We start from the raw sequence: 18,378 nt of genomic DNA, 5'->3' as shown, positions 1-18,378 counted from the left end.
GGGGTGACAAGTGGAATATCTCACGACTTGAGCCTACCCTTCAGTGCAACCCCACTGCCTTCACTGTTTCTGCTGTTTCTACTGTATCTGGGCTGCAGGCATGGAGAAAACGTTGAATATTTTTTTTCAAGCGTGCATTTTTCTCCACACACTGCTGCTTTCAGCCTCCATTGACTGAATAAACAACATGCATGCATAATAACACCTGTGAGTGAGGGCTGTGTAGGCTGAAATATTCAAACGGACCCTTTTCGTGGGCTTCTCCAGTATGTGTGCGCCTACCGAACAAGCTGGGTCAAGTTGAGACACGGACAAGAGGAAGGCCGGAAAGTGAGTGTGTTGACTTCAAAATAAAACTCTTTGATTGCGAGGGATGGTCACCAGAATCTGACATTTGCTGGACATATTGCAGCCTAACATTGACCACATTAGAGAGAAAAATACTGGATGCAGAAATGTATGGTCAATGACAGTGTTTTCCCCTTACATTATCCCTAGTCTGAACAATCTAATCCAAAGAATATAAAAAAAAATTAAATCAAATTAAAATAAATAAATAAAGTGAATTCAGACCGTTTGTTTGTTGTGTCATAGGGGTAACATTTCTGTACTTTGTTTAGAACTTCTGTAATTTGACAGCAATAATATTAACTCAAGGTCCAAATGATATCTTATTGTGGTATTCAGCCTATGATAGACCTGTCATAGGAGAAGACGAAAACAAAAACACAAAACACAGCCTTTGATTTAATTTATTTTAACCTCTATTCATTAATTACGTTACTTATTAAAAAAAACAAATTTCAAAAGTGTATCCCTATTTGTATCAGAAGCTTTTATTTTGAAAGCTGTTCCCCGGGGTGTTGTGCTTTGTGAATTCCCGGTAGCTTGATGCTTGTTTAATAATGGACGCAATAGGGCGGCGTTAGGACCTCGGGGAGCCTTCCATTGAAGCACATGGTCTCCACTCATAAGACAACACTCGCCAGTAATTGCCCTGGAATTGATGTCATTCCTGTGGGCGACCGAGACAGCCGCGGCTTGTGTTGACTGTTTTGTGGAGGTCGCTTCTCATTTACCTCAAATATCTCACTTTATTTTAATTTTTTTTTTTTTTTTTAATGTCTTTGTTGCGCTGAGCTCAGCTTTTGGACCTGGACGTCTGTGAATGGGGTGAGGGTGGGTGGAGGGGGTGGTGGTGGTGGTGGGAGGGAGAGTGCACGGAGTTGAATCAGCTGTCCTCGGGATTTCCTAAAGCAGCTCATACGCACGATCATATTTCAGGAAGTCATTTCTTTTTTTTTTTTTTTTTTTTTTTTTGGTGGTGGGGGGGGGACTGTTGCACATCAGCTGTTGTTGGATTGCACATGATGGTTACACTGCAGTGAAGAAGAAGAAGAAGAAGAAGAAGAAGAAGAAACCCAGTTTGGCCAGTCCCCGTCCACGCTTCAGCCGGGCATCATGAACCTCGGGAGCCGGAGTCTGAAGTTTGTGATTTTGACAACACTTCAGGCTTTATCCATCTCTGTGCTCTCCAGACCTGCTGAAGGTAAGCATCCACCCTGCCATCCACCCTGCCATCCATGGGCAAAATACATGTGCAAACAGTAATGAATAGATGTTTTCTTAATTGATTTATTATCAGGAGAATGTGAAATTTAAATGAGCTCCACTTAGACACATAAAGAAAAAGCACATCTATATATATATATGTGTGTGTATGTTGAAATGAACCTGTCTGCATATGTCATGATGCATTTCTGCTGTATGTGTATATTCTACTCCATTCTACTCTTCATGCATGTCTCATCTTTGGCGGATTTCAGTACATGATGTTTTGATGAAAGCCTTTGTGAGTACACCAGACTTACAGATCTATAACACATGTTTGGGCAGAATGCATCATCTCCAGAGTAAACAAGCTCTCTTAATTCCCAGCTTTCCTCTCATTCTCTCCACTGCATCTGTGTGCGAGAAGCAGAACATCAAATTTGGAGCTCTCAGTCCATCCAGCGTGCACCTCAGAGGAGAGAGAGACAGAGAGAGAGAGAGAGAGAGAGAGAGAGAGAGAGAGAGAGAGAGGGGAGACTGTATAATTGATGATGCTGAAACTCTCTTTGGTAATCAGTGGTAGCACTTGAGGCTTTTCGCTGGCGCTTTAGGCATCCTTCAGTTTTTCAAGGCACTTCAAACATACTTCGAGATTTCAATTATGGATGAATTCCAGAGTTATTTTAGTGGCGAACACAAAGTGAAAGCTCACATTGTTTGGTTTTGAACTTGTGAATTCAAGTTACTTTTTTTAGAAACCTGTAAATTAACATTTATGACACATTCACAACCAGCTCTGCTCCCAGTAGACCACAAATACCCCAAAACTGACCGTATAAATCCATATACCCACTGTACAATATATATATATATATAATCTGTGCAATATTCACAATCATTCTGTCCATTTTTTTATATCATATTTTAGTTATTGTTGATTTTACTTATTTATTATTCTTTACTTAATTAGTATACCTGTTTTTATCTTGTTTTTTTTTACTATATCTCTTGTTTGCACTATCCACTCTGCTGCTGTAGTCCAGCAAATTCCCCCGCTGCATGACTAATAAAAGGATTATTTTATTTTATGTTATGACAAATAGCTGCTTTTTGAGAGCTCTGGGGAAAATGTCCAAATGTGGTGACATCAGAGTGTGCATGGGTCTATGATTGTGTGCTTTGTCCCGCTGGTTGCTACCCCTTTGGGCTGTGGCTCATGATATCCCTGGTACCAGTGTTCTATGCCCTGGGTGGGATTCAACAACAACGACGTCAAACAGTGATGAGCGGAGGAGTTGTGGCCTCCACAGAAAAAACCCTTTTATTTTTTAACATCTGAACACACTGCCAGTCACGACGCTCAACTGTGGAATCCTGGGAATTAATTACCAGCCAGGGCAAATTTGTAAAACTGGGATCAAAGCGCGAGGAAGTTGTTAATTTATTCATCAACAGTTCCTTCGTCATCAGAAGTTGGCCCCTTGATGGGTTCGGTTCTCGTGGGTTCTGCAGCGTGATGCCTTTGTGTTCAAAAACTTAATCAGCAACATTTTTAAAAATCCATCAATCATTTAGGATTTGATATTTTCTCTGTCTTATGTAAAAAAAAATAAAATGAGCTTATTTATAATACTTATTTTGATCTTGCACTATCCTCTTTGCTGCTGTAATCCTGTAAATGTCCCCGCTGCGGGACTAATAAAGGATTATCTTATCTCTTATCTTAAATTCAAACTGAGCATATTTTGGACTGCACTTTGAAGATGTCACTTTGGGATTTCAGAACTCGTGAGTGGAATTTCCCCCATTTAATTTTTTATTTTTTACCATTTATAGACAAAATGAATGTTTGATTTGTACAAATAAGTTGCAGCTTAGTTCATGTTAAATCACAATGAGTGGGAATCATGACTGCTCACATTTATGCGTATCTACTTTGTCTCCCGTCACTGCAAACCTTTCTCTTTGCTGTCAGGAATTCAAGGCTGCTAAGGAAAGATGGAGCAGTTCAGCTCCATGCTACATCATGTTTGCATACATATTTCATGCCACCGCCCCTTTGAGCTTTCTCGTCATTATTATTATTTTATTTTCCCTCACCCTGCCTGTCTTGTGCATGTTACTGTTCTAGCCGGGGATCGTTTGTGAATGATTTCCTCCCGATGGTTGACACACTTAAGTGTCAGCCCGTATTTATTAGCCAGCTGTAGTTTACCGCTCCAGCCGACATGACTCTGTCTGCCTGGAGCGCTGCATGCAGCTTGCGTGCTGCACACTCAGACAAATGAAAGTTGAGCTGCGAATATATTTTTGGACCGTAGTAAAACATTCCTTCGGCAAACAGTGTCCTCCCCCAGAGAGACATTATCTCCACGACGTGACCCATCTCAAGTCAGACGCATTTAGTATCTTTCCAGTATGAATGGAATCAGATCCTCCAGATGAGTTGTTCAGGATAGTTGAGACCCAGGAGGACGGCCAGAAGAGTTGGCCGACGTGTGATGGTGCATTCGGACAGATTGATCAAGCAGTTGCTGTTCCGCAGTGGGGATATTTATATAGGAAGAAGGGGAAATAGCTGGACCGTGCTCATGTGGCCTAACCCTACATGTGTTGCATTGATTTCCTGGAGCTGCTTTTGGACTCATTTGACCCCCACCCCCCCCACAAGCTGAAACCTGATGCTGGCTCTGGACTTTCTCATCGGACTTTCACACCCAGTCAGGTCAGAGTTGAGCTCGGCACACAGCTCTCCCCCGAGCGTCTTCTCTCTCCCTGTCTGGTCAGAGAGAGAGAGAGAGAGGAGAGAGAGAGGGCCCAGTTGGCTCTGATATATTTTGTCAGTGTCGAGTCTGTCTGGGGTGAGTTCAAGTTCCAGCCCATCAGTGTTTCAAAATCATTGGCAGTTTCTAAGCCTGTTCTGGTCAGATCTTGTGTCCTGTTTTGCAGATGAATAACATGTAAGTTAATGTCAGATAGCTCGATCTATGGCCACAAGAAGATCTAACAACAACTGGGTTCCATTTAGTTGAGCAGGTTCAGGGTTTTGCTATTCTGCAGCCTGGTTCACTCAATGTATCCAACACCCTTAATGGAGCGGAGCCGTTTCTGATGTTAGCAGTTTTCCCAATGTGGTTTCACCTGTGCTTTATTTTCTGCAACATGTCTGTTGTGACAAAGCTCCATCATCCCCTTTTTAAAGTTGCATCATTAGCATAGTTAGCATTCATTTGGAGATTTCTGTCCACCTGATGAATGTAAGTCCACAATTCAATCTTCCTTTTTTAGTCTCCACCAACTCAACATACATATCTCGCTCTTCAGACAAAAAAAGACCGTTTCTGACTTTACAGTGATTATGGCTCACAGAGTTTTAACAATTATCACCTCTTTGGTTGGGATTGAGTTTGAGAAATATCCAGGCATTTTTAGCAGTTATAACATCACCTTAAGACACCATTTTTTTTTTTTCTTTTTAAATCTACAAGAAACAGACATTTTACTTTTCACATTGATCTTGTTCATTTGAAAGTCACATCAGCATTTACCTTTTAATCATCCTCTGAGAGCCGCCGAGGCAGAGAATAGGAATCAATAACAGGCATTGCAATTCCAGATTTACAAACTTTCCACTGTAGGTTCTAAGGGGAACATTCCCCAGTCTGACTAGATGTACGTCCAGTCTTTGCCTTCCACTGAGATTTGAAACACATATCATCTCATTTCCAGCTTGGCATGCAGCATCCGCCCAGATTTCACGTTCCTATTCTTCAATGAGAAAGGACAAGCAGGAACAAGACAGCCAGCTCTTACCTGAGTAGGATTCTAACAAATTGGCTCAAACGAAGTTCTGCTGCAGCCAGTTGCTTTGTCTGCGTCTCTCTGAGTTATGATCCTCAACACGGTCGGACCACTTGTGATGTATATATAATGGAATCAGAGAAAGCAGCACATTGAAAAGTTTCAAATAAAGACGAAAGTTTCAAGTAGAAACTTGACCAGTCTAATATTTCTGAATGTTTGGGTCAGTTATATTCATGTTCTCCAGTACCAAGTGAATAAAGCGGTTCTTAAGCTTATGTCTTAAAGTCGCTTGCTTGTCAAAGATATTCAATGTACAATGATTCAAATATATCTTGATAAATGACTTTGAAAAACACTTTCATCCTTAATGTTCGACTCTCTCCATGGTGGTTACAGTGACATAAATGCCACTGCATAGTGTACAATGTCTTGAGGATGATACAGCAGCTGCCCCCCCCTGCTTTCTCTCTGCAATTCTGCTGTGGCTTGAGGTTTAGTTTTTGTAGTTCTGTCGTGCTTTGAATGTGCGCCAGGCATGTGCTTCCCATGACAGAGAGAACTTCCAGGGCCGCTGTAAATGAAATCCATCATAGCGACCATATTAACAAGCTTTCACACAGCTCTGCTCCAGAAGCTCTTTGACTCTGACCTTTGTTGCTAAGGCGCACACACACACACACACACACACACACACACACACACACACACACACACACACACATGGGCTCCATGCCAGGAACCAAGCACAGACCCTCGCAGCAGGGGGAAGAGTTACACTGTCACCCGCCGGCGGCGTAACTGCAACCGGTTCCTCGGACAACATTAACCTCCTGCTGGGCCGAGGGGCATTTTACTGCTGCAGAACCATCTATTTTCCAAACATTAATTAGGTGCTGACATCATGCTAGTGTGACAGTAAATGAGTTCAGTATACAAAGTAGGGGTAGGGAGACAGGAAGAGAGCGAGAACACACAAAAGAGCTATTTACCAGTAGAGGGAGCCCAGTGTTAAACGGCGTGATTATGACCCTAACTATGCTCTAAAAGAAATAATCTGCCTATAAATCCAACCGTTAACAACTCTGAGCTGTGACTTTTGACACACTGCTACCTTATTAGATTTGATTTAAGGAGACCCTTTCTCCAATTTGTGCAGATTCCCATTACCATGATGTCACCTAAAGGGTTTCTATGTTTCCTAGCGCAACCCTCGGGCTGCTGACATAATGTCCCCCAAATGGGTTTAAATGCTTACTGTGGAGTCAAGCCAAGATTACCGGGCACTTTTCACCTTTTGCTCTGTAATCTCCATGAAGCCTGAACTGTGAACAAAAAAAAAGCAAGGTGAAGATTAGTTGACTAGGTGATCAATAGAACAGGAATTCCTGCTTCCCAAATATGAAAATCTGCTGCTTTTCTCTGTTTTGTATCATCTAGAGCTCTGAGTACTGTGTTTTCTTTTTTTGTTTTTTTTTCACCAGCACTTCATTTGTGTATTTTTAGTCTATTTTTTAAGTCTTTACAATGTCAGAAAATAGTGATAAATGCTCATCCCCAGAGCCCAAGGTGACAACCGGAAATTGCTTGTTTTGTTGGAAATGCAGTCCCAAGGAGATTCTTTATATAGACTGTTGGTTGGTTCAAAACAAGCAGTTCGAATACATGTTGGGCATTTGGAAAATTAGATGGGAATTTTCACTATTCTTTGACAAAGTTTATTAAATAAAGGATTCATCGATCAATCAAAAAAAGGATTAATAGCAGTCAATGATGATAATGATCGTCACAGGCCTAGGAGATGATGGAGGAGAGGAAGAGATAAGGAAAGGCAGAGGACTTCTTTGCTTTTGTCTCCAAGGTCATTTAGGAAAAAGCGTCTGCTTTTCCTCCCAATGTAACATTCATCATTCTATTCCCAATCACCGTACTGTTTGAATTAGCATAATTGGATGATGCTGATTGGGGATAAATTGTGTTTGCGGTAAACCTGTCAATCATCCATTATTAAATGAACAATAGCCATAAACAATAACCACGTTCCCCCCATGGGCTGATGTCAGAACCAACTTTTGGCTCAGAAACTTTGCTGGATCATGTCCCCAATCCAGTCAGTGCTCTGATTAAAGACACACACCGAATCTGAAAAAAGAAATGGCTGTGGATAGATGCTCTTGATGGGGAAAAGGTGATCATGTTTTTAGATTTGCTTTATCGAGAACACATTTTCATATGGAACGTGTTACGTGGAGCTTTCTTACCTTTTTCTCGTCTTTGTTGTGTCATACCTCGGCTTGAATCAGGCCGATTTAAACTCTGCCCTAATTAATTCCACATGCTCTTATTCCTAGCCCATTTCCTTTTGGGGGTTAGAGGAGGAACTAAACTTTGTCCACCTATGTCAAAACAATGCTGGAACCACGTCTCCTCCGCACTTGTTCTTGTACCATTCTGGGGACTTTGCACGTCAGAAGAGTGTCATTCAAGCTGCCGAAGGCTTTTTTTTTTTTTTTTTTTCAATCTGACATGCTCAAGATCGGAGAGAAATTGCTCTCAACATGACTTTGGAGTGTGTCCTTGTGTGCTTTTCCAGCGCCAGCCATCAGGCAAGAGTGACTGTGATTAGGAGTGCTCTTTATTGATGTGTCTACGTATGTGTAGCCTGTATCCCATCTCCGTGAGGACCCTGTGCACATGTGGGGGGCACGAGTCCTCATCAAGTGTGCAGACGAAAAGAACAGCACGCCATTTGTGTTGGGAAAACAAAGATTGTTATGAATATATTGTGTCATGGAGTGAGTTGCAGTTGGTTTTTGCGATGGAGGCAGGCTCTTGGGTTTAATAAAGCCGAACAGTTGTTTTGTTTTGTTGAGGCGGAAAGAGAAGGGCTGGAGTTGTGAAAGGGCAGTAAGAAAGAACGTCTTGACATCTGCAAAGCACTGAGGAAGGTCATATGTTCCCTTGGACCAGCAGCTTGTAGGCTGTGGAGAATGCACTCATTTGGGAGCACTGATAAAACCAAGGAAAGATTCACTCTGAAATACCATTGGGAACAGTAAATTACCCCAAAAAGCAGTGATTTAGTTCATACGGCTGGATATTGAGGTTAAACCAGGCCAGAATATGGTTAAAAAGGGAAAGAAATATCGTCAGGGTGTCTAAAAACATCAACATTTTCACTATATCACTTGACAATTTTGCCCCTTTGTGTCTCTAAAGTAAATCTAATAAAACAGGGAAAATATTCAGTTTGATTGATCTTCTCATAACCAATATGGTGATGGGCGACAAGTACCCTTTGTTTTAAGGGGTTACAAACTAAAAAAGGCCAATCCCTGACCTAGACCTCAAGTTCCTAACCTTTTGTCTTGCGACCCTTTTAGCTTTTGGCCAAGCAATGCCTTCCCCCTCATCACAAGTTCCATAAGTCTGTGAGGAGTTCAAACCAAGCTGTTCCTTTTTCATTTTAGTAGTTTTTAATCCTGAAGAGGTTTAAGTGTTCAATATTTCACAAGAAGAAAAAACAGAGAGCAGAACAGAGGTGCAAAATAAGGGATTCAGAGAATATATATAGCAGCGTAGTTAGCGTTGTTAGTGCTGTTGGAACCGTTGGCTGACTTCACCCATTGGTTAGTTGACTGCCCTTGGAAGCCTCGAGTTTGGCATTTCGGTGGTCGCCATCTTGTTTTTTTGCAACCAGGTGTGACGTGAGGTACCACTAAACGCTTAAAAAGCCATTTTTGGCAACCAAAATGTTACAATACACTTTCATGGAACACACCGTGAAAGGGTTAAAGTTGTAAGACAAAAACAAGAACACTCCTAGACCGGACAATGCAGTGATAGCAACCTGTCAATCAAGCTAGCCACGCCCTAAAAAACACCCTGCTTTATCATCTATTTTACTCTAAGTCGGATCATAATTTACTAAATGAACATCATGCTTTATCAAAAATCTTGTAACTAGGGATTGAAACAATAAACTAAGGTCTATTAGAGAGAATACAGGTTTTAGGCACATGCACATTGGCTTCACTTTTCAGAACCAGAAGTTGCTAACTGGATGAAAGCAGTTGATATTCAATGAAAGTGTTCCTAATCTCCTGCAAAGTATACAACATTTTGAGAGAACTCAGAAAAACCTGATTTTTTTTTTCTTTGTTTCTTGTTAATCATCACACGACTACACAGATTTCCTTACAACCCCTTGTAAGATCCCAATCTCCAGGTTCCATATCACATGATCCATGCTTTATGTCAACATGATGCTAAAACAACCAAACAATGCCTGTACATACAGCTTAACAAAACTGCTGGGGAAAGCCGAATTAATTACTTAATCCAGTCATAGGTCCTGCATCACATTTCAGTCACCCACACAAGAACAAACACACACATTCCCATTCCCACGTACACTCACACACACCATCCTCCCACCTAGCATTTGACTTTATTGAGGCAATATAAATGGCACAAACTCTCCTTGTGTATGCCGGAGCATAAAGGGAGCTGAACATGGCCAGAACTCTGCTTTATTAAGACCTCTGTTTACACTCTCCTTTATTGAACATATAAATAAGGCTTTGGGCTCTGGTGCCACTTTTACCGCTCCCTTAATGCTTCTGGTGGCGCTTATAACATTCTAGCTAACAAAAGCCACTTACACTTTCCACACACACCACAGCTATGGTCCAACTTAACCAAATGTCTCTCCCAAGCATGTGGGGCGGAAAAAAACTGAGCCTGCAGACTGTTTCCACTAATATAATGCCCTTTATAAGCGAGCGGGAATTAAATCTCATAGCACACCACATTAACAAAATGGTCTTTCACTTGTGGACTTTGAAGTCACGGAACCAAACGCTATATGGTTGTGAACCAAGTCTTCAAAGTTGATGAAGAGCATGCCTCAGAAAAGGCCTTTCCATCCGCGCATGTGTGTGTGTGTGTGTGTGTGTGTGTGTGTGTTTGTGTGTGTTTGTCTGTGTGTTTCCTTACCGCAATGTGGATTTGACCTTTCTCTGTCACCTTCTCTCTGTTTTTCCCCTCTTGTGTTGTGTTTATCCATCCCTACTTTTCACAGCGGTTGTCATGCGTTCCCCTACTCAGCATGACCACCTCCCCCAGACGGTGTGCTTTTCTAGGACTAATGAGGATAGGATGCTAGGATGTGTGTGTGTGTGTGTGTGTGTGTGTGTGTGTGTGTGTGTGTGTGATGCCGATCCCTCTATGCCTGCTTCTCATCATCAGACTAGAGCTGGATGAGGACTGCTGAGCTGGTCACCTCTGACTCTCAGCTGGTGCGGCTCTGTGAAGAACTCCAGAGTGGTGGTTTCCTCAGAGGAAAACCAGAACAAAGCTCAGCAGGGGTGAGGGGTGGGGGGGTGTCTATGACCGACCCGGGTTATTAATGCCGGATAATAAACAGACTCAGCAATTTAGCTGGGTGAGTCATGCGTAGGGAGACAGAAGTGATGTGAACCTCGAAAGGAAGAAGCCTTGAATCTGCTGGTTATAATAATCTCCGTCCCCCGTGAGTGTGTGTGTGTTTATGTGTGTTTGAAACGGGATTGAAAACCAAGAAGTAACAAAGTCCCAAAAAGTTCAAAACATACCATAAATGATCCTCAGACCACACACATGACTTCTAACAAGTCCACTGACATCACCCCTCGAACTAAATCTGTTTCCCTGCTGTTTGGAGACGCCCGATGGAGCATCAGTGGATAGGAAACAAGCAAACATTTGATTTAGGATGTTTGCGCGGAAACAAATGGTGCTAGCCTCCCCTGCTGTTTTTAGTAAGGGACCCAAGCTTTTGGAAAAGCTTCCCTGCTGCGGGGAGCTGATTACTGCAGGAACCCTATTAGCGATGTCCTCCAGTGGCTCACTATGCATTTCATTCAGACTCCATGTGTGCTCATGATGTGCCCTTCAGAGCAATTGCAGCTTCTGTCTCGGTTATAAGTGGTAGGTTTCTTTGGGATGGCGGGGGATGTTTTTCTGCCACTTCATCTCCCGGCTGCACGCTTGACGACGTCAGTATTGGATTTGGGGAACGAATATATTCTTAAATGACTGCTGAGCTCTGAGAACGGTGTATTCTCTGTGAGGCTCAGTTAACACCCTGTCGGAACACAGAGAGGGGAGATAAAAGCATGCTGGGAACAATGCCCCAAAGCTACGTCTAATCCCTGCACTGCGTCCTGGACAATAGCCCCGGCGAGTTATCACAGCAGCAGCAGCAGCAGCAGCAACCCCGGTTCCTCGCTCCAAACTCTACCACTGCTGAACTGTGGAGCTTTATGCAGCTGAAGGGGCAGAGGGGGCGGTTACGCTTTCTCCACAGGCTTCGGTTCTCCTTGCTTGATGTCTGAGAGTGCTGATTAGTGCTGTTGTGTTCATGTCTAAACGGCAGAGGGGACCAATCCTCCTATAAAAAAAGGAGGCGAACATGTGTTCAGGAAGGGCGAGGACGTATCGGAGATGGCATTTTGTCAGCGTAGATAATTGTTAGTCATGAGAAACAACAACACTCGGAGTGCATTATTTGGTTGCCTTGACACCGGAAAGCCCATCAAATACAAGTACTGTGATTTTTTTTTTTTTTTTTTTGATTTTTTTTAGCGACACTTAATATTACAAGGCAGCTGTACTGTCAGGTTGTGTTCCAAAGCTGTAAATGAACAACAGGCTCAGGCCTTTATAATAGCCGGGAGGAATTACTCATCAGTATTGTTTGTATGAAAATCAGTTGAGAAAATGTTCCCATTGTTTGTGTCCACAACGTTTTATGGATGCTGACATCATTTAGAATAAGGCACAAACACTTTGAAGTTTCCTGTGTATTCTCACATGGTATGTATATTTTTTTCTTTGCAGGGAATCTTTTGAGCAGGACTGTTCAACACAGACCGACAGCAAAGCAGAAACACTATGGGACTACGGTACCTCATCAGCTTGTTGGACAAGACTGGAAACCCATCAGCCAGCTCAAATCCCAGGTGAAGAATAGTTGCTGATGAAAGGAATTTTTTTTTTTTTGCTTATTCTTGTAGACTTATTCCTACACTGGTCCAGATAACTTTACATTACTGAGGAAAGTGTTAATAAATTAGTCATTTATATTCATGCCCCCCTGCAGATGACTTCTTTTGGTTTGGATTTTGGTTACTGCTTCACCTTTTAGATGACATTCCCTCACCATAAGGTCGAAATTTCCACCTGAACACAAGAAATATCAAAATCCAGATGGCTGATTCTCCTGCTCTCAAGAGGATGAAGCTTCTTATTTGAAAAACTTTCTTTCATTCACCAACATCAGACCAATAACACTGTATTTCATAATCCGGCAGTGTTTGTTGTTCACATAAACCATTTTGATTTCAATGACCCTTAGGCCATTGGTCTTCTACCACCTGCAGGCAAAAATCACTTGGGATCCAGACTGAAAACATCACATGGTGTTGCATTGGTGGGGACAACAACATTTTATAACTCTTGAAAGGAAACAGAGAAAAATATTTAACGCCCATTGCGACACTCACAAGGTTTACAATAGAAAGTAATCTACCAGGAATGTGCACTTGCATTTATTTGATTGGCCAATTTATTTATTCAAACATGTATATTTGGATTAAATAAAAATACATGCAAGTAGACATTGCCCCTCTGTGTTGAATTCAGTACATTTCAATCACAGAGAGCTGAACATTATCTGCATCTTAAGGAAGTATGAAAACCCTTCACAACCCACCGGTTTGAAACCTGGGAATCCTTGGCTCTGTTTGATGGCATAATCTCAGACTTTACAGAAACAAAATACATGGCTGGCAGGCAGACTTAAAAACACAGCTTGAGTTTCCAGGTTGTCTTATTTAAGTCAATTCATCAGTGAATTCATTTGTTCTGGCCTAACCAAACAGACATGGTGCCACAAGGTTTCTTGGGGATGTTATTACCCGAAAAAAACAAAACAAAACCTCAGATCTTTGAAGGAAAGAGTACTCATAATGAAGGTGAAATTAAGTGCTGAGTTGAATACATTATTCCCTTAACAACAAGCCCAAACACCCGGTGTACATTCTATGTTTTCCCTGAAGTTAGAAATGGCAGCCATCATACACATCATGCAGCGTGAGGGAGGTCAAAGTGTGCAGGCACAACGCTGTCTGAACAGAAAATAGCAGGAAGTTTAGTCACACATGGTTTGTGCAATGATACCGCCTCAAACCATAAGTGTTCTGCTTCCATATCCTCTTCTGATCCACTAGACATTCTTCTCCACAGGGGGGGATGGATGACTTAACCCAGAGCAGCGCTCTTTGCCACAGTTGACCCAGATTGAACTGTGTGTGTGTGTGTGTGTGTGTGTGTGTGTGTGTGTGTGTGTGTGTGTGTGTGTGTGTGTGTGTGTGTGTGTGTGTGTGTGTGTGTGTGTGTGTGTGTGTGTGTGTGTGTGTGTGTGTGTGTGTGTGTGTGTGTGTGTGTGTGTGTGTGTGTGGGTGAAATGTGTTTGTGTGTGTTGTTGCCAAGCGATGGAGAATGCGAGACAGATGATTTTTTTTTTTTTTTTTTTGGGGGGGGGGGCGTTTTTTGAGTGAGAGCGCAGGCAGTATACGAGAGGAGGGCGGTTACGTGTTGACATGTGGAGGTGTGTGTGTGTGTGTGTGTGTGTGTGTGTGTGTGTGTGTGTGTGTGTGTGTGTGTGTGTGTGTGTGTGTGTGTGTGTGTGTGTGTGTGTGTGTGTGTGTGTGTGTGTGTGTGTGTGTGTGTGTGTGTCAGGGTGTGTGCGCAGCGTGACTGACAGAAGTGATGCACGACTCGCTGCCAATTCATCTGACTCCAACAGACACCCGCGGCCCCTCGCAGTGTTGTAACTCAGGGGCGCAAAGACTTGTGGCTTAATCTCAAACGGAATAGAAACATAAAGTTAATCCTCTCAGCCCTTGTTCTGAGACACAAAGACGCTTCATAAGGATCTACCAACACTCAATTGAAAACAGCCTCCTCGCGGTTTTTCTCACAGCGCTGGGTGGCTCATTCAAAGTTTAATCAGGATTGTAATTAAGCATTTTAAGAACTATTTTCTGTGCTTTTTCATTTTGTTTATTGCCACAGACGGCACCCATTCCGTATGTTTTCCTAAATTCAAAGCATGCTAGCTACCAGAGAAGCAGAGCCATCTTTTCTCAATCAAAATGCTGTCCGACTGACTCCATAACCGATCTGTCTCATCCCCTCTCCTGTCTGTATTCTCTTCAGAGTCACCCTGCATCACTGAAGCTCCTGATTGAAGCGGAAGGTGAGCAGCTGCTGTTGGCTCTGGAGAAAAATGAGTAAGTGTTCCCCTCCATTCATACTTGGCCTTCGCTTCGATCTGAGTGCTTTCTGCAGTTCAAATGGGTGACATACCCCGGGGGCTACAACTGGGGCTGTGGCCAAGTTGTGTGTCGCACATAGCAGCCAGGCAAAAGGGGAAAGAGGAAATGTTTCTCTCTTTCAGTGCTGGTGCGGAGCAACGGCAGTGCTCTCTGCGCTTTGGTCTTTTCCGTGTGCTGAAACAAAGACTTGAAAGATAGGAATTCTTGAATACATCAGCCAGACATTGATGAAAACCGACATCTTCCCCCCCTTCTTCTCCCTCTATCTGTTCATTTGATCTATTGGCATAACACAGGGGAGAAGAAGGCTTTGTTTGAACACAGCACACACTCCTCGCTCTGTATATTAAGACACTGTCAACACAGTGTCAGTCAAGGGACCGGTAAGGATGGGGGAACATCATTTGAAAGAGATCAGGTTTATCTGAATAGGTACAGTTTGACGGAGCTCTGGATCTGCGTATTTGCGGTATTTGCATTTTAACACAAGGGCCGACTGTATGTGGCCTCGGTCTCTGCGACCTGCGAGTCGAACGTGTTGCTGAGAAGAATGGGACGTGATTGATGGAGCAATATGTTTTCCATCCAGCTCTGCTGCCACACATGAGCAACCAGGAACAAGCAGGAGCTGTCTGTGTGATTAGAGAGAGAAAAAAGGGGGGAGAGGAGAAGCGAAGAGAGAGCGATAAGGAGAGAGCGGACGGGTTTTTGTGTCGGAGTCAGCCATTAATCTCACTTGTTTTGGGGACTTAATATATGTAAATTCCACCTGCAGACTGTGGGACAAAGCTTTCAACACCAGCGACCGCAATTTTATGGCTTACCTGCTTTGAAAATATTTTGATGGGAAACCACACTCCACTAACATTCCTGCTCTGCACAGGTGGGGATTTTGCAAAGCTGACTTGCAGATTGTCAATTTTTTTTCACCAGCCCCGTTTATAGCAGGGAATTATGTCCTCGTACAGTAAAAACATTTCATCTCAAAATGGGAACTGAACTGCCCCCCGTGCAATAAGCTACAGTAGAAAACACCCCTTGCATTCCCATGCATCCCCCATACATGATCCTCATCCAGCATGGCTGTCATCGGTGTCCAATAGCATTAAATGTAAAAGTCCACAGTTGAGCTCAAACCCCGGGGCCAAGAGGAACAAACGGAGACGATGGAGGGGTGCAATCTGGATCTTTCTAATGAGCTTGCGCATGATGGAAAGACTATTCCTCAATCAAACCTCCACGCATTCCAAATACAGAACTGTCAGAATTTACTCTCAACACTTACAGCAAGTCTGGGTAACGAGGTTTAATCACTGGCAAGGGGCCGAATTTTCATCATCTGCGGATTCTCACACAGTTCTGCGATAAGTCAAAATAGAAGCTACTGTATGACACGCATGTTTGAGGAGATGAATCACAAATAAGACGTGGATTTGAAGGGGATATGTGTTGTAGAGCTGAGTTTGCTCTGCGGATCAGCGCACACCCGGGCCAAAACCGAACCTGCTGTGCCGACATTAAGTGAGGGTTGTTTTTTTTTTTGTCTGAGGCTGCTGGCAGATTGGCTGCATGCCGCTGATGAAATCCAGTTGTTCAAACACAGCCGGCATCAGTAGAGAGAGAGGCGGAAAAAAGTGTGGTCCAGAATTAAATGATTTGATTTAAACCCCCCGGATTTATTTGTGTTTTCTCAGGTCTTTGTTAATAAATAGCACTGGCAACCAAACACGAGCGAGATGTGCTGCACAGCTGAACGCGATTATTTCTCTTGTATTGAGAGGGTGAACGTGATCGGTGTGGGTCTGAACTCACATCACCCCTGCAGGGTAATAGAGAGCTAGGACGGCTGGGCTGCGTGAAAAGTTGAAAAGAAACTGCTTGAAAGTATTCTATATTTTTATTCTGCTTTTAATCTGTTCCAAAATTTAAGATCTAATTTAACTCAATGTATTAAATGGCTGAATTTAAGGCCATACACAAAAAAATCCAATGTAACTATTCACTAGAGCTTTTATATTGAAGGTCTAATGTTTAACCTTCAGCTTGATCCATGTTGAAACAATAAACCAAAGGTCTAACACTGTCTATAATGCACTATAGAAATACTTATAATGCTTTATAATCTACTTACAGCACTTGAGCACTCATAAATATTTATAATTCTTTATTACAATAATCATTATAACACATTACAAAGCATTTTATAATGACTTATAAGGTCAAGTAACATAATACTTCATAATTGCTGGTCACTAGCCAACATTTTTTTTGGCAAGGCTCATAGTGTATTGTAAGTTGAAATACATTATAATCTTGTTATAATGTATTAGAGTGGAAATTAAATAAACATTTGTATTCATTTTTCCCTTTACTTAAAGCAAACAACGACCACTTAGAGTAACTTATAATCACATTATAATGCATTATAAAAACATTAGAATGTATTACAACTATGCAAATTATTATACACAATGATCCTTGCAAAAACAAATGTCAGTGAATGACCAGCAATTTTGAAGCATTATGATACTTGACCTTATAAATCACTCTAAAATGCTTTATATGTTGTGATTATTCGTATAAGGCATTATGAATGTTTTATGAGTGCTTATAACTATAATTAATCAGTGACATTAGCATATAATAACACATTATAAGTATGTTTATAAAGCAATATAGACATGAGCGTCATAATAGTGTAACCAAACTTCTTCTAAGAAAGCCAAGACGACAGTTTACGGAATAACTTTGTCCTCAATGAACCACATATTTAACAAAAGTTGCATTCTACAATCTGTGAGTTTCATTTTGATGTATGAAACTTAGATGATAAGCTTCAAATATCAGTCAGTTGTATCCAAATTCTTACAAAGAATTTGGATATTCTCATCTTTCAAATACAGTTGACACCAGTGGCGTGCTGTGCTGTCACATACCATCAGTCCATTTATGATAAATCAGTGACTTTAGGAGAGACAGATACATTCAAAATAAGTTCATACTATATCATTTCTCCTCATAAGTGACAATTTATTATAGTCCTTTGTGACATCCACCCAGTGACAATTTCCAGTTAAAAAAATAACCACGTAAAGGGTAACATTGTACCTGCTTCCTTGTCTTTTGGTATTATTATTTTCATTCAATATGAAACAATGTGTTCTGTGTTGGATGTCTGCTTTTAATAAAGCACTGTTTCTTACTGTGACTTTGAGCTGTGTCGTGTCACTGGCACTGATGACATTTAGAAAGCCTGGAACATGATGGAAACTGCTCTTGATAGAACAAAGCCAGGGTGTTTGAGAGCAAAGGGTTGCATTGTTTGATGTGCCTGCTCTATGGCATTAAAAACTGCAGAAGCAGGAGATATAAGCGTCAGATATTCCTACATTTCCGGACACCCTTTGAAAGCAGCCTGTTGTCTGGATGGAAAGGGCGCACACTGCCTAGGGCAACGTGCCAACCGTGCAAACTTTAGCTTCAAATAATGGTTCAAGAGATGTCTGCCTGAAAGATCAAGGCCGTTTTATGCACCCATGTATTGCTATATCAACAAAAGAGTATTGATTAGTTATCCAATCATTTTTAGATGAACTACCTCAAATCAAATGTCTTTAGTGTGACTCAGCAAATAATGATGCTT

At 42.0% G+C, this 18,378-nt stretch overlaps 1 protein-coding gene across 2 annotated transcripts in view; it reads left to right on the top strand.

Annotated features, from left to right (window-relative positions):
- The first annotated feature begins 1,404 nt into the window (after positions 1-1,404).
- Positions 1,405-18,378, top strand: part of LOC129091134 (disintegrin and metalloproteinase domain-containing protein 12-like) — a 71,078-nt gene continuing 54,104 nt past the window's right edge. For both annotated transcript variants that reach the window (XM_054598630.1, XM_054598629.1), the window contains exons 1-3: positions 1,405-1,549; positions 12,235-12,356; positions 14,617-14,690. In XM_054598630.1, coding sequence (XP_054454605.1) covers positions 1,462-1,549; positions 12,235-12,356; positions 14,617-14,690 — 284 coding nt within the window. In that variant the 5' untranslated portion in view covers positions 1,405-1,461. The remainder of the gene's footprint in view (positions 1,550-12,234; positions 12,357-14,616; positions 14,691-18,378) is intronic.

Source organism: Anoplopoma fimbria, chromosome 5 (assembly GCF_027596085.1).
Source record: "Anoplopoma fimbria isolate UVic2021 breed Golden Eagle Sablefish chromosome 5, Afim_UVic_2022, whole genome shotgun sequence".
NCBI lineage: Eukaryota > Metazoa > Chordata > Actinopteri > Perciformes > Anoplopomatidae > Anoplopoma > Anoplopoma fimbria.
Note: the sequence above shows the minus strand (reverse complement) of the source record. Positions and strands in the feature narration are given on the sequence as shown.